Here is a 12,731-nt window from a genome sequence, read left to right on the forward strand (position 1 = left end):
AAAAAACAAGGATAGAGTTCTGATAGACACCAATATAGACTAACAAGAAAGCAAATAGGATTTGGTAGCTCTGCCATTGTAAAAGAGTAAATAGTTCATAACCTAAACAATAAACTAAGATAGGAGATTAAACAGATTTATAAATTCATCGTAATGTACAATATACTTTAAAAATACAGGTATGGAAATTGTACTAAAAAACAAATGAGATATATACTGAAGTAAATAAAAAACATAACTCAAAGCAGGTCATGACCTCTAAGAAATCATTATGTGAGAAAAGTAGTAAATGTACAAGTAGCCCAGCACATTTCATGGAGAGATTAGTAGTTTTCATGCTATAGTAGCAGATTAGGACAATGACTTCATTAGATGCATCAGCAAGAGTATAATCAGCAGTTTAAATTAAGTGATTATTCTCTCCCTACTCAGCACTTATTTGGGCACTACTGAACACTGTATCTTGTTTGGACTCCTCAAGACAAGACAGAGACTAACAAAGTGGAGCAAGTCAAGCAGAAAGCCTGGGACATTGTTAAGGAGTTAGAGGACAAGACACAGAGAAAACTGGGATTTTTATCCTAGAGAAGTGTAAGGAGGGAATTGCAGTGCTTCACCACCTAAGGGGAGTTACAAGAAGAATAAACTGTACCTTTTAAGAAGTACATCCCAAAAGGGTAAGTAGTAATGATGACAACTTGCAATACAGGAAATTATGAGTGAAAATAAGAAAAAAATGGAACAAGTTGCACAGAAAGGAAAAAAAAAAAAAAATCTCCATGGATAGAGGTCAAGGCCATAAACAACTTCACATCTGAAGGCAGCCTGTCATTGAGCAGGAGGTTGGGCTCAATCTCACAGGCCATGACCCTATTACTCTGTCCTTACAGAACACTCCCAGCTGTCTCTCAGGGCAGCAAAGAATGTCACCCTCAGCATCTGTTGTATCCAGCATGCCCTGCTCTGCCTTGTACTCTTTAGAGAAGGCAACATCTTCTACAGAGATCTGCAGATCTGTTTTATTTTGGTTATCCTGAATTCTTAAACTAGAAAGTTAATGTATCTGATACACATACAAGCACCACGTATCCTCAGTTCGTTGTTCTCCATTTACATTCCCACCTTTGTAGACAACATGCTTCTTTTAAGGTGAAGAGGAGGAGAAGACAGAGGGTGCAGGGGGCCATGTAAGAACATAAATACTTACCTGAAGAAAGATAACCACCTGGTCCATTCCACCGGAATATCGGATCAATCAATTCTGAGTTTCTCAAATGATTTGTAACACATAAAATACGTGGACTGTTGTGATCCAGCTTGACATAAACCTTCACTGAAAGAAGTTTATTATCATTAGCATCAGACATTTACCAATGCTGTCCTAACAGTGAGCTATACATTTTTAACACAGTAGTTCACAGATGATCTTGAATGGAGTTCTAATTTTGGCACTGGTCCTGTTATATCTACATCAAAATAATATATAAAAACAGAGAGCATTTTTTTTTCTCTGGACAATAACATTAAGAGAATTCTTTCTAGCTCTAGGTTTATATGGTTGTGTAAACAAGAACTACAGTGCACTGTAACATCCTCCTGAGTGGAGTATGTCTCTTAGTAGGCTCTTATAAACATGGGCTTCTGCAGTTTACTGTCTCACTTCGTGTCTAATACACACATGAAGAGAGTAGAGATGCAGCATGTTAACCTAGAACGCTCAGACTTGGAAGCTTGCTGTTTACTTTCTATTCTCAATTGCCTTTTACCAATGCACTACATACCTAAATATAAATATGTATGTTCATATTAAAAAAAAAAAAAAGGTTTTAGTGCTGTACCTCAATAAATGGTGAGGTAATTTTCAATTCAGAGACGATGATTTAAGAAGCAAACTGAGTAAAGTAAGGATATACTTCGTCTTTTGTCCCAGTAAAGCAGGTGTGCATGTCACATGAGATTTGCAGTGTACACATGCTTCCAGATCTTTAATTGCTTCTAAAAATGTCAAGATCAGTGTGGTCATAATCACTCCCATAATATACATGATTTCAGTGTACAATTTGTTTTATATCCCTTCCTATTCACATTTTGCAAAGCACTTGTGTTCTTCAGAAGCATGGGATGCTAGATTATAGTATTCTGAAGTTGAACGTATGAGGCTATCCTAAAGCCATTGAAAAGCTACAATTAATATAAAACCACCACCATTATTGCACTGCGGTTTAGAGAATCTGACTAATAAGTGAAACAGAATCAAATAAACAAATTACTATTTATTTTACCACTGACTATTTCAGACTCCCCGCAGGTGGAAAGCAGTTTAGCTAGTTGTTGCAGGAAGGGATTAACGTTCAGAAAAACAATTTCCACTTTTCCATTATGGCAAGTGGCAGCAATGGTACCAGTTTTCTCTCCCCTTCAAGTATGGTTGTTTCCTTTCATTAAAGAATGAAAAGCCACTTATATTCACAACATTAAGCTGCTTAAACAGAATACAGACTTAGATATTAACATTTAATATAGAAAAAATAAATTCAGAATTTTGATAGTCTTAAGAACAGAAGGTATGCCCATCCCAGCTAATAATTCACTTGTTATAGTAGCTTCTGTTGCAGAAAACAGAAGAATATCTTTTTAATTTCCAATAGCATATCATGGAAATAAATGTCATTTACAGGTGCAATTTCAGTTTTTAAACCAGAAGCATATAAATTAATATGAATTCTACATATCTATGCAATTGCAGGTGTGCTGAGCATTTTTCATGGTAAATCCTTAATACTTTTTCTCAAAATTTACTAACATACTGGTTTTAATAATAGTCCACTGCAGAAAAATTATATAGATTGCATATCTCTCCCACCTTGTATTTTGTTTTTGATTTCCTCATGTTCATTTTGCTTTGTCTTATAGCAATCCTAAACGTATTTATATATCCATAATGAAAAGTAACAAAATTGTGGTGTCTTTGTTACTGTGACTTGCCAAATGGTAATTTTTTCCCCACCACTGTAAATTTCCATGACACCTTTGTAAACATATGTTGTAGGAACAATATAGAAGTAGGGAATCTGCTGGAGAACAATGACTGATAAAATATCTACCAGGTATAAATTTACTCTTCTTGCTTTTAAAATAAAGTCTTATACATTTAATTAAAGTTCTTTGCTTTTTTTTTTTTTTTTTTCCTTAATTCCTCATATTCTTTCTGTTATAAAAAGAGAAATAAATCACTTCAGAAACTGATCCAAAAAAGAACATTTATGCCAGGTATTTCAACAGTTCAAGATTTGAGTAGTGTAGCACTGTATTTAAGCACATTTTGGTAGTCAAAACTCAAAGTACTAGATAATACCAAACATTTCATGACAACACTGGAGCCAAGTCACATGTACTCACAATGGGTATCAAAGGGAAGGTGTAAACGGTCTTCATTAATACAAAATGGTTTAGAAACAGAGTTGAGAAAAACATTTTAATTGTGCTTCCTAACTTTCAAATTTCCCTTTTGCAGTCACATTATAGCCAAGTCTACAGACCTCAGTCAGAATCAGAAGACAGAAAAACTAGACAAAAAGGATGAAACCTTCAGACCACTCAAAAAAACTATTTAATAATAATCTTTAAATAATTTCATAATGGAAGGTACTATCAGAAACCTTTAAAAAGAAATTATTTTCCAGAAATCTTTTACCTTTCAACAAAAGCTAATACATCTAAGAAAATACTCCTCCAGAACAATATCAAAATATGTAATTTTTTACATTCTCCTTGTACAACAAAAGTTTTGGAGATTATTTGTGGGTATTCATACTGCTGAATTTGTTTACAAAAACAGGTGCAGAACTCCGAGAGCTAGCCAGTGGTACAGGTTCAAAGATGTTATCTCAGTCAGGTAAGTTTGATTATCCAGTATGTTGCTGCCCATCTCCCTGGTACTAATATATTGTCTTTCATTCTGGTGCTAGTTCAAATAGAAGAAATTTGACTCTTTCTCCATCTGGAACTTAAATGCAATAGTGAAAAAAGGGAAAGGAGGAGAGAAGGATGGATGTAGGAGATGGAGAAGGAGACGGAGAGGGAAACAGAGGGAGAGGGAAAGCAGAAGCTAATTTTTCTAGCTCTAAATACATGAAAATTGCTTTGCCTTACAGTACATTTTATTTTGCTTACCTTTGAAAGGCATGCTTTCATTTGTTTTTGACATGTTTGTTCTGGATGTGAGAAAGGAATAGAAATTAGGAAAATATTCCAGAAACTATGCAAGTTTCCTAACTGCCAGCAGTATGAGGAAGGAAGCAAGGGAGAAATTAAAGGACTATACTTTCCATAGGTGGAACTCACAGAGAGGAAAATAATTACATAGGTTTTTGAGTTCATCTTAATTTGCATTGAGTGAGTACAAGAATTTTCAAAGTTTTAACCACCAGTTTTAAAATGTATCTCTCAATTTACATTTGAACGCTATTATCACCAGGCAACTGCCTCCATTAAGGATAGCTTTTTCTCCATCCAGAAGTTCTTTCCTGAATCTGAAGAAATAGACACAGAGGTTTGCTTTTCAAAAAAGGGGGAAAAAAAAGTATTTGTCTAAAGACACTTCAACGCTAAATTCCCAATTTTAAGTTTGTTTGATCTTTTGATCTTCCTGTCTGACAAAAGTTACTGTGTGATCACAAACTGCTTTTTTTTTTTTTTTTGTATTGCTCAGTCTGAAAAAACTACTTGTGTTAACTTCTTATGTAATTGTCAAGTTTGGAGGAATGTCCTGCAAAGACCGATGTACATTTTCTAGAATTCGACTTGGTTTTGTCTCAGTTTTGTTCTTCTTTCTTATACAGTAAGAGCCCTGTTGAAAGAACGATATTACTATTCTCATATTCACAGTAGAAACTTTTTTGTTGTTTGTGGTGGTGGTGGTGGCTATTTTTTGTTTTTGTTTTATATATGTATTTTATAGTGACTAGAGCTCATCATTTCTTGGCATGCTACTAGTAAAGCTGTAACTGTAAAACACAGATAGAGAAAACTATGGGGAAGAGTCTTATTAAAATCAGACAATGTGCATTACAGAGACAGCAACACAATAAGCATATGGCACGAGGAACTGCCTCTTTAATGTAATTTTCATATTTTCCAATAATTGTTTAATTTATTAAGAAAAGAAAATGATTATACTATATTCTGGAGTTGGATGGATTTAATTTAATGAACAATTAATTCTTAACACTTCTTCATTTTTATTGTAGAACATTAACATAAGCTTCAAGTCTCAGGTTCTGTGTACACAAGAAGTAAAATGAAGTAGGCATGCATAGAATGGAAGAAAGCAGTATTTCAAGGCAAAAGTCTTACAGCCAGGATGAAGAATACAAATAACATTGTTATTTTATAACAATTACGGAAAATAATTATCTACCTTGGTCTCATAAAAATTATAAAATCACTATAATAAAAATACATTTCAATGGTAGCAATATGTGCTTTTATGACCTATTATTAAACATACATGTCAGTTCAAAATTGTAATTAATTAAACCATTTAAAACAATTAAACAACAAGTAATATGATGGAGAAGTGCATTTCTGTGGTAAAAACAAAATTGGTATATTCTAATTGAAATTTGTTATGTTATGTTTAAAGAAAAGTACCTGGAAATATGATGGATCCCACTATTTTTAAGCTATTGCGTCTTGGCCCTGCACTTCTTAAAAATCCCTGTGAGGGTTGAACTGTAAAAAGATAAAACAACAACATTAATACAACACAGTTTCTCTCAAAAAGCCAACAACATACTTCAGGCAATCTAAAACCTTTATTAGACTTGTTCTTCAACAGATTTAGTAACTGTCTGATGTCTTATGCAAGGCCTGTTCCTCACAAAGGCAACAAATAGAAATTACCAAGGTTTGATATACAAAAGCATTCGGAACGATACTTAAGTTTAGGCTTAGCTTTAACCATACTTTTAAGTCTTACAAAAGAACTATCATGATTTAAATTAAGGCTGTCCATAATGGGGATAGTGAGGTTAGGTGCTATCCAAAATGGGGATAAAACTTAACTGCATTGTTATCATAGACACCATCAGGATGTCAATCAATCTGCACACTGACCATTAATGAAGCAATTAGCTTAGGTTTTGATATTATTGTGATTTTCCTATTTTCCCCATTAAATTACAATTACAATTACATTAAAATACAAGGGGTTTTATGGCTACTTTAATTTTAAATAGAGATTTTAAATAGAGATTTCCCAAAACTTTCATAATGATTGAAAAGTTTTGCAAGGAACACAAGGCTTCTGAAAGGAAACTGTATAGAAGGATCTTTCAGTTGCAGTATCAGGTGGACATTCTAGTGCAGGTCAGATATGACTTTCTTTTACAGATTTTCCAGATACACAGAATTTAAGGCAGCAGAAAGAGACCAGTGGCTAGCAGACGTCTCAGCATTTTGTGTTCTTTGTCTCCACCTCCCGTTTGTAAAGAACATGGGTTACTGTAAATTAAGGTATGTTTCTGATTTCTAGTTCTTTAGAACTCTGGGAAAGAAAGTAAATAACATAGGACTTTAAAGTCTTGAACACAAAAGATGGCAATAAAATACCAAACATGTAATTAGTAGCCAATATTTTACAAAGATGGGATAAATAGTTATGTGGCACCAAATCAGTGCTTGCTGCTAACTTAGGCTCAAGTCACCAGGCAACAAATAATTGGGTAAGCTCATTTTAAATTAAGGCACTTATTGAGGCACAAGAAAAATGATTTGATTTACCTTGACTTGAGCAATAACAGGAAATTATCAATTCCCCCATCTAGTATTAAGCTGGTAATTGTACTCCTCTACCATACAGTGTTGCTATAGAAAACAGAAGCAAGGCAGGCTCTCTAGCTGGAAGGTAGAGATAATCAAGGTAAGTTAAAAGAACTGCCTATATTCATCCTTTGAGAATATAAGCAGAATATTCTATTCAAAAAAACTTAGGGAGCAGGAAGAAATAAAACCTTGCTGGAGAAAAAAAATAAAAAATAAAAAATGAGAGAAGATCATGAGTAGTCTCACATATGATGGATTACTGCGATTAACAGTTTAATTTACTTCATAATAATTCTTCACTAAGTACCACTTTTCAACTTTTTTTGAGGAGCAAAAATTTTTTAATTAACTTCATTTTCTCTAAAGACCTGCAAGAAAGATTAGAGGTTTTTTTGTTAAAAAACAAAGTGGATTAAAAATTTCTCACCTGAATATTTATACTGTCTTCCTGAATTCTGCTACACTGGCAAAAACTAAACTAAGTTTTCACTAAAATTCAGCTCACAGAAGCACATGATCTGATTCTTCAGGAACAAATATCAGCAGGTGCTTTTATTTCAATAAAAGCATACTGATTTATATCCATTTATAAATCCTACCTGAAACACAGCCTGTTTTTAAATTCTGCCACTATTAACCATCCACATGATCTCTACGTATCTAGAAAAGTTAGGACAAGCACTGCAAATTGACAACGCTTTTTATGGGATGTTTAGGCACTAAGCAGAAGAGTCGAGTAGTATTTTTTTTTTTACAATAATAATTTACACCCAAAGATGGAGCTCTTGAACTGCTTATATGAGAAGAACTAGAAAAAGCTGAAGAAATTGAGTTAGTTACCAGAGGAAGATTATGTAAAACTACTGAAATAACTTTTCCAGTATCTTTAATGACATCACATGCTAGATTCTGAAATAGTCAGGTTACCTGCTCTTTTATGTGTTTATGTTTCATTTGCACATCAGTCCTTTCACTCAATAAATGTTTCTGTCCACATATGAATCTGAATTCTCAGACATCCTTTCCCTCACTTTCAGATACTTAAAATGCCTTTAAACATTTTTCAAAACGTTTTTCAGGTTAACCTACTTGAATTCCTTTGCTCTTCTCCTAATCACTTTGGTTTAAATCACACTTCCTGCACCAGTCTCTAGCACAAAAGATCTTCTCATTCACACTCTCTATTTTAAGAGTGCTATGATCAGTTTAAACAGATGCTTATCATAGAAAAGAAGTATTAAGAGGTCATTATGTTCCACAGAAAGAGCAGCAAAAACAATAAAGGACAAAAGAAGTGCTTCTACTGCATATTAAAGACATTAAATGCACAACCAAATCTCTTCAAATTGCAACTGCACTTAAAAAGCAGTGGGAAAAGCTAAAGTTTGGGGTTCTGGGGGCTTTTCAAGAGAGAAAAATAAATGTGGCTTCTTAATTAATTCCCATGTAAGTTTTTAAGGCATCCCAATGCACTAGAAATGCATAGCATAACATGTGATCCTTCCTTGCATTGTACGTCTTACAGGCGTGTACAATGAGCAAGCAATGGGTTGCAGATGAAAACAGATGATGAAAAATAGTTATCTAACACTATCTGACACAGGGAAATGGGGCAATTCACCCACAAGTCTGGGGTGATTCAAGCCTCTTCTGACTGAAGAGCCATTCCAAATGACTGGTTATTACTGGAATTCCAGGGTGTATTCTTGTTACTTGAGGATTCATTGGGCAACTTTAAGATCTTCTGGAATTAAATTCAACAGTTTTATTGCTAACTTATGCCACGGACGTAGGCCAAAGATTCCACAGGGAATTCAATTTAAGTGTAAAATGCTAACCTGTTCTGATGCATTTAAAATCTCCTTGGCTGGAGTATAAAGTCAATCCAAAGAAATAGGTAGTACCCAAAGCCAAGAGAGAAATGAAGCTCAAGTATTGCTAAGGGAGAAATAGGAATAAAGCCTATAGGGGGAAAAGTCTCAACACCAGGCGGGAAACAGAGGGTGACTGCACTTGCAGACCCCCAGCCCCTGCCCCAGGGTCATTACAGAGGCTGGTTAGGTTAACAATGACTGCACGAGCACAAATTCATACACCCAGCGCACCCAAAAAGAATGCCGCTCCCCAGCACTGAATTTCACATAAAGTAATTCTGCCGTTCCATAACACATTTTATTCCAAATCTTTTAGTCTTCAAGTGAATGCTACGGAAGCAAAATTTGTCATCTTCAAAGTTAATTTATCAGAAAATTCAATTTGGTCTGAAAAGCGCAGGAATTAGAGTTTAAAATGAGACTTAAGGAATTAATTAATCAATTTGCTAATTAATATGAGACTGTATTGCTAGAATGTTCAATTGGCATATTTTTGTTTCATTTATTTAGAAATGAAAATTCTACAACATAGTTTAAAAAATAAAAAAAAGATTTATTTAAGTTATGGTAATTGCTAAAAGTTTTTTCAAAGCAATTATGTTTTAAGATAATTTTTGTAAAGAGGTTTCTGCACCAAAAGACTGTATAAATAGCAGTGCTACTTACTTAAGTTATTTTTGCTCAATCATGCTAATAGTCAAGTGTTTTCCTATATCCAAGTATTTTAATTACAGCTGGCATTTCCAAGCAGCCTACTGATGGTGTTATGCAGAAATATTACCATTTCTATTACTAGAAATATGAAAGTTATATAGGAAAAACTGAAGTTCAGTTTCCAATCTGTCTCAGAGTGTTGAAACCTTTTGAAAAAAAAAACAACAACACAGTAATACATAAAGTATACTATGCTTTTGCATTAAGTATATTACATTTTTCAAGTCAGCCTTTATATTTCCCCTCTGACAGTTACACCACTAGAACATTTTATAACTTGGAATACAAAGTTAATTTTTAACAAATTTTAAGTTTCCCTTATTGTGAAGCTAGAGAAAGCTAAATATTCTATCCCTTCAGATGACATAGGCAAGTCAAATGTAATTTAGGCATTTTAAGAAACGTGCTCCATGTTGTCCTCCAAGACATTAATTACTCACTTATGGAAAAACACACCAGCCCAAACTGCAAGCATTAGCAAATAAAACAAAAGAAAAATAGTTGAAAAGGTGTATATTCTTTAAATCAAACTAAACTCAGACTATATTAATAACTCCCCAATGCAATAAAATGGAATGGGTATTTTGGAGTTGATAATGTCCATTAGGCTTATTAAAACCTAGGGCAGAAGAAATAATACAACAGCAGTGTTTCAGTGAGTATATACTGAAATACTGTGAATGATTTCCCCCTCTTTTTTTTATTTTTATTTTTATTTTTTTTTTTTTTTTCTTCAGAGCAGGACTTTGAGCTTTACCCTTAATCTCATTCATGGAAAAGGCCCTATAAAGGCATTAGTGAAACTTGATCATAACTAGATTGGCAAATAAAAAGATCCGGCACGTATGCGTAATAATGTACAAATTAAATAAGCGAATGTAATGCCACCAGGAGACTAAGTGAGTTCCTACGTTCAGATTTCCAAACCTCATCTGCCTTAGCTGACAGCAGCAGCGTTACACCCGAGCCATCCCGCTGCAGGGCTATATCAAGGGCGGCTTTCGGCACCGAGACGCAGCTCTCTCGGCTCGGTGCCTTGGCTACCAACCATTCACCAGCTTGCCTATGGTGCTGCTAAATTACGCGGTACCTGCGGGCGCCGCCAGCAGCAGGACGAGGAGCCCGAGGCGGAGGTGGCCCCGGGTCCCCGGGCGCCCCTCGCCGCCCATGGCCGCTGCCCCGGTGCCGCTGCCCGGCGGTCGTTAGCGGCCCCCAACGGCCGCCCCCCCGCCGCCCCCCGGCCCTTCCTCCCCGGCGGGGGCTTCCCCGGGGGCTCGCCGAGCTCCGGAGGGGCGAGGGAAGGGAAGGGGGGAGGCTTTCACATCCTCAAAGCCCCGGGAAACATCTGCCGCGGATGCAGCTCCAGCGCCAGCCGCCGGGGAGTGCGGGATGGATGAGTCCCGGGCGGCGCTGGTGTAGGCGGTGTGGTGGGCGTCGGGAGTTATCTGGGAAGGAGGCGAAGGCTGGCAGGGAAATGTCACTGGGCTGGGAAATTTGGCATGTTGGTACTGTGCCAGAGAGGAAATACAGCTGTTCACGTCAAAGACATCAAGAAAAAGACTGCTCCGTAGGAATCTTGAAGTAAGGTAAAAGGCAGGCAGCCAGTACAGCACATCTGCACAAACATCTCACCACCTCCTCCGTGTTCTTTCTTCCTTCACAAATTACTGCTAAAAATTGGCATTAGAAACCATTCAGCCTCCTTAGCTGTCAAATTCGTTTCCCAGGATAATCTGGACAGAATCTCTGTCATCAAAATCCAGAGTAAAGCTTTAATTGCACTTCACTCTGCAACAAAGCATGAGGTATCCTTGGACTGGCTTCCATCCCGTGCCTCCCCTGGGTCCTGTGTCTCCGCCTCTCCTGCCATCTCTTACTAAACTTTCTAGGAAAAAATGAAGCCGTGGGGAAGCAGGTCAGTTTGCAACCCTGCGTGTTAGCTCTAGTGTATAAACTGAATATGTTTTGTACAGAGATAACAGAGTATCAGTAAACACAGACATTAGTATGGTATTTTAAAGGCTTGTTACAGGCAAAAAGTCAAATTTTGAAAGTATCATGTCACTAACTGGAATGTACAATTATTATAGAAAATGGACACAAGTTGGGTCAGACCAAGAGTTCTGGTATTTATTTTTCTCGTACTTATTTTTGTAGTTTCATAGCCTTGTAATGCCACTGCTGCACATAGAATGATCTCACATGCGACTTGTTACCCATTTTATTTCTCGTGATCAGTATATGAAAGCTGTCATAGTCAAGAAGGATGCTTTTTTTTTTTTTTCCTTTATCAGCAAAAAAAAAAAATCAAAAGAGAACTGCCTTAATTCTGCATTATGGAACACAACTTCTTATTGCTATAAACCTGTAGTGTAATAAATGTTAGGCCCATTTACAATTTCATGTTAGTCAAGAGCAAGTTAGGAATTCCAGGAAATTATATCCTCGGGACACTAACATAAATGGGAGAATGATCAGACTCTGTGCCCTGATTTATCCTGACAAACCCATAAAATAAGGGCTCCATAGTGTGAAAGGAGCTGTCTAAATAAACATAGTTTGATTTTTCTTAAGTGCCAGACCTTTGCAGAGAGCACAGAATTTATGCAGAGAGGGCCCCTATAAATCAGACTGCTTTATTTTGATTGCTAGATGAAGATTATTGAGCTTGGGATTAGGCAATGAGTGCTGCATTTTCTGACCTGGAACATCAGTGGGTCTGACAAGCGATAGAACAACTGGCAAAACTGCAAGAAATTAAGCTGCATGGAATGTTGTGATGTCCATCTGGCTTACTTATTCTAAGTAATAATTACAAGTTTTCTGTATTTGCATTTATCTGCAGTTGCATTTGATAAATTTTGTGTTAAATCTGTGTTTCAGTGTAATTCATATTTGTTGTCTAGATATGGACAGAACAATTTATTTTAAAACAAATCAATGAAAACACCAGATAATCTGTAACAAAATTGAAAGCACATTAATTTTTCCTCTCCTAGATGAATAAGTAATTGCTGTTGTCATTTCAAGTTGCTATCTGTGTCCCTGTGAGGGACGAGGGACGGGGTAGCTGTGGGACAGCTGAGCCACGTTACACACCAGGAGACGTTTCATTGTGAGTCTGTTTCCATTGTTACCGAGCAACAAGAGGACTCACTGCTAATTCAGCAGCTCCATTCTTTATGCGCCTTACTTGATAAATCCCTTTCCAGGAAAGAATTCACTGCTTAAGCCACTGCCTTGCTCTTTGCAGTTGCTTTGCGCTGATACACTGGATGATAACTTCTAGTTTTACTGTGTTTCTTTTTGGCTAGGACT

At 36.2% G+C, this 12,731-nt stretch overlaps 1 protein-coding gene across 1 annotated transcript in view; it reads right to left on the reverse strand.

Moving 5' to 3' along the window:
* The window catches only part of ZPBP (zona pellucida binding protein), a 29,698-nt gene extending 19,116 nt beyond the window's left edge, over positions 1-10,582 (reverse strand). Inside the window, exons 1-3 of the mRNA XM_068672821.1 lie at positions 10,504-10,582; positions 5,653-5,733; positions 1,208-1,333 (exon numbers count right to left, since the gene is read on the reverse strand). Of these exons, the coding sequence (XP_068528922.1) occupies positions 1,208-1,333; positions 5,653-5,733; positions 10,504-10,582 (286 nt within the window). The remainder of the gene's footprint in view (positions 1-1,207; positions 1,334-5,652; positions 5,734-10,503) is intronic.
* Between the last annotated feature and the right edge of the window lie 2,149 nt (positions 10,583-12,731).

The sequence above is a fragment of the Anas acuta genome, chromosome 2, assembly GCF_963932015.1.
Source record: "Anas acuta chromosome 2, bAnaAcu1.1, whole genome shotgun sequence".
Taxonomy (NCBI): Eukaryota; Metazoa; Chordata; class Aves; order Anseriformes; family Anatidae; genus Anas; species Anas acuta.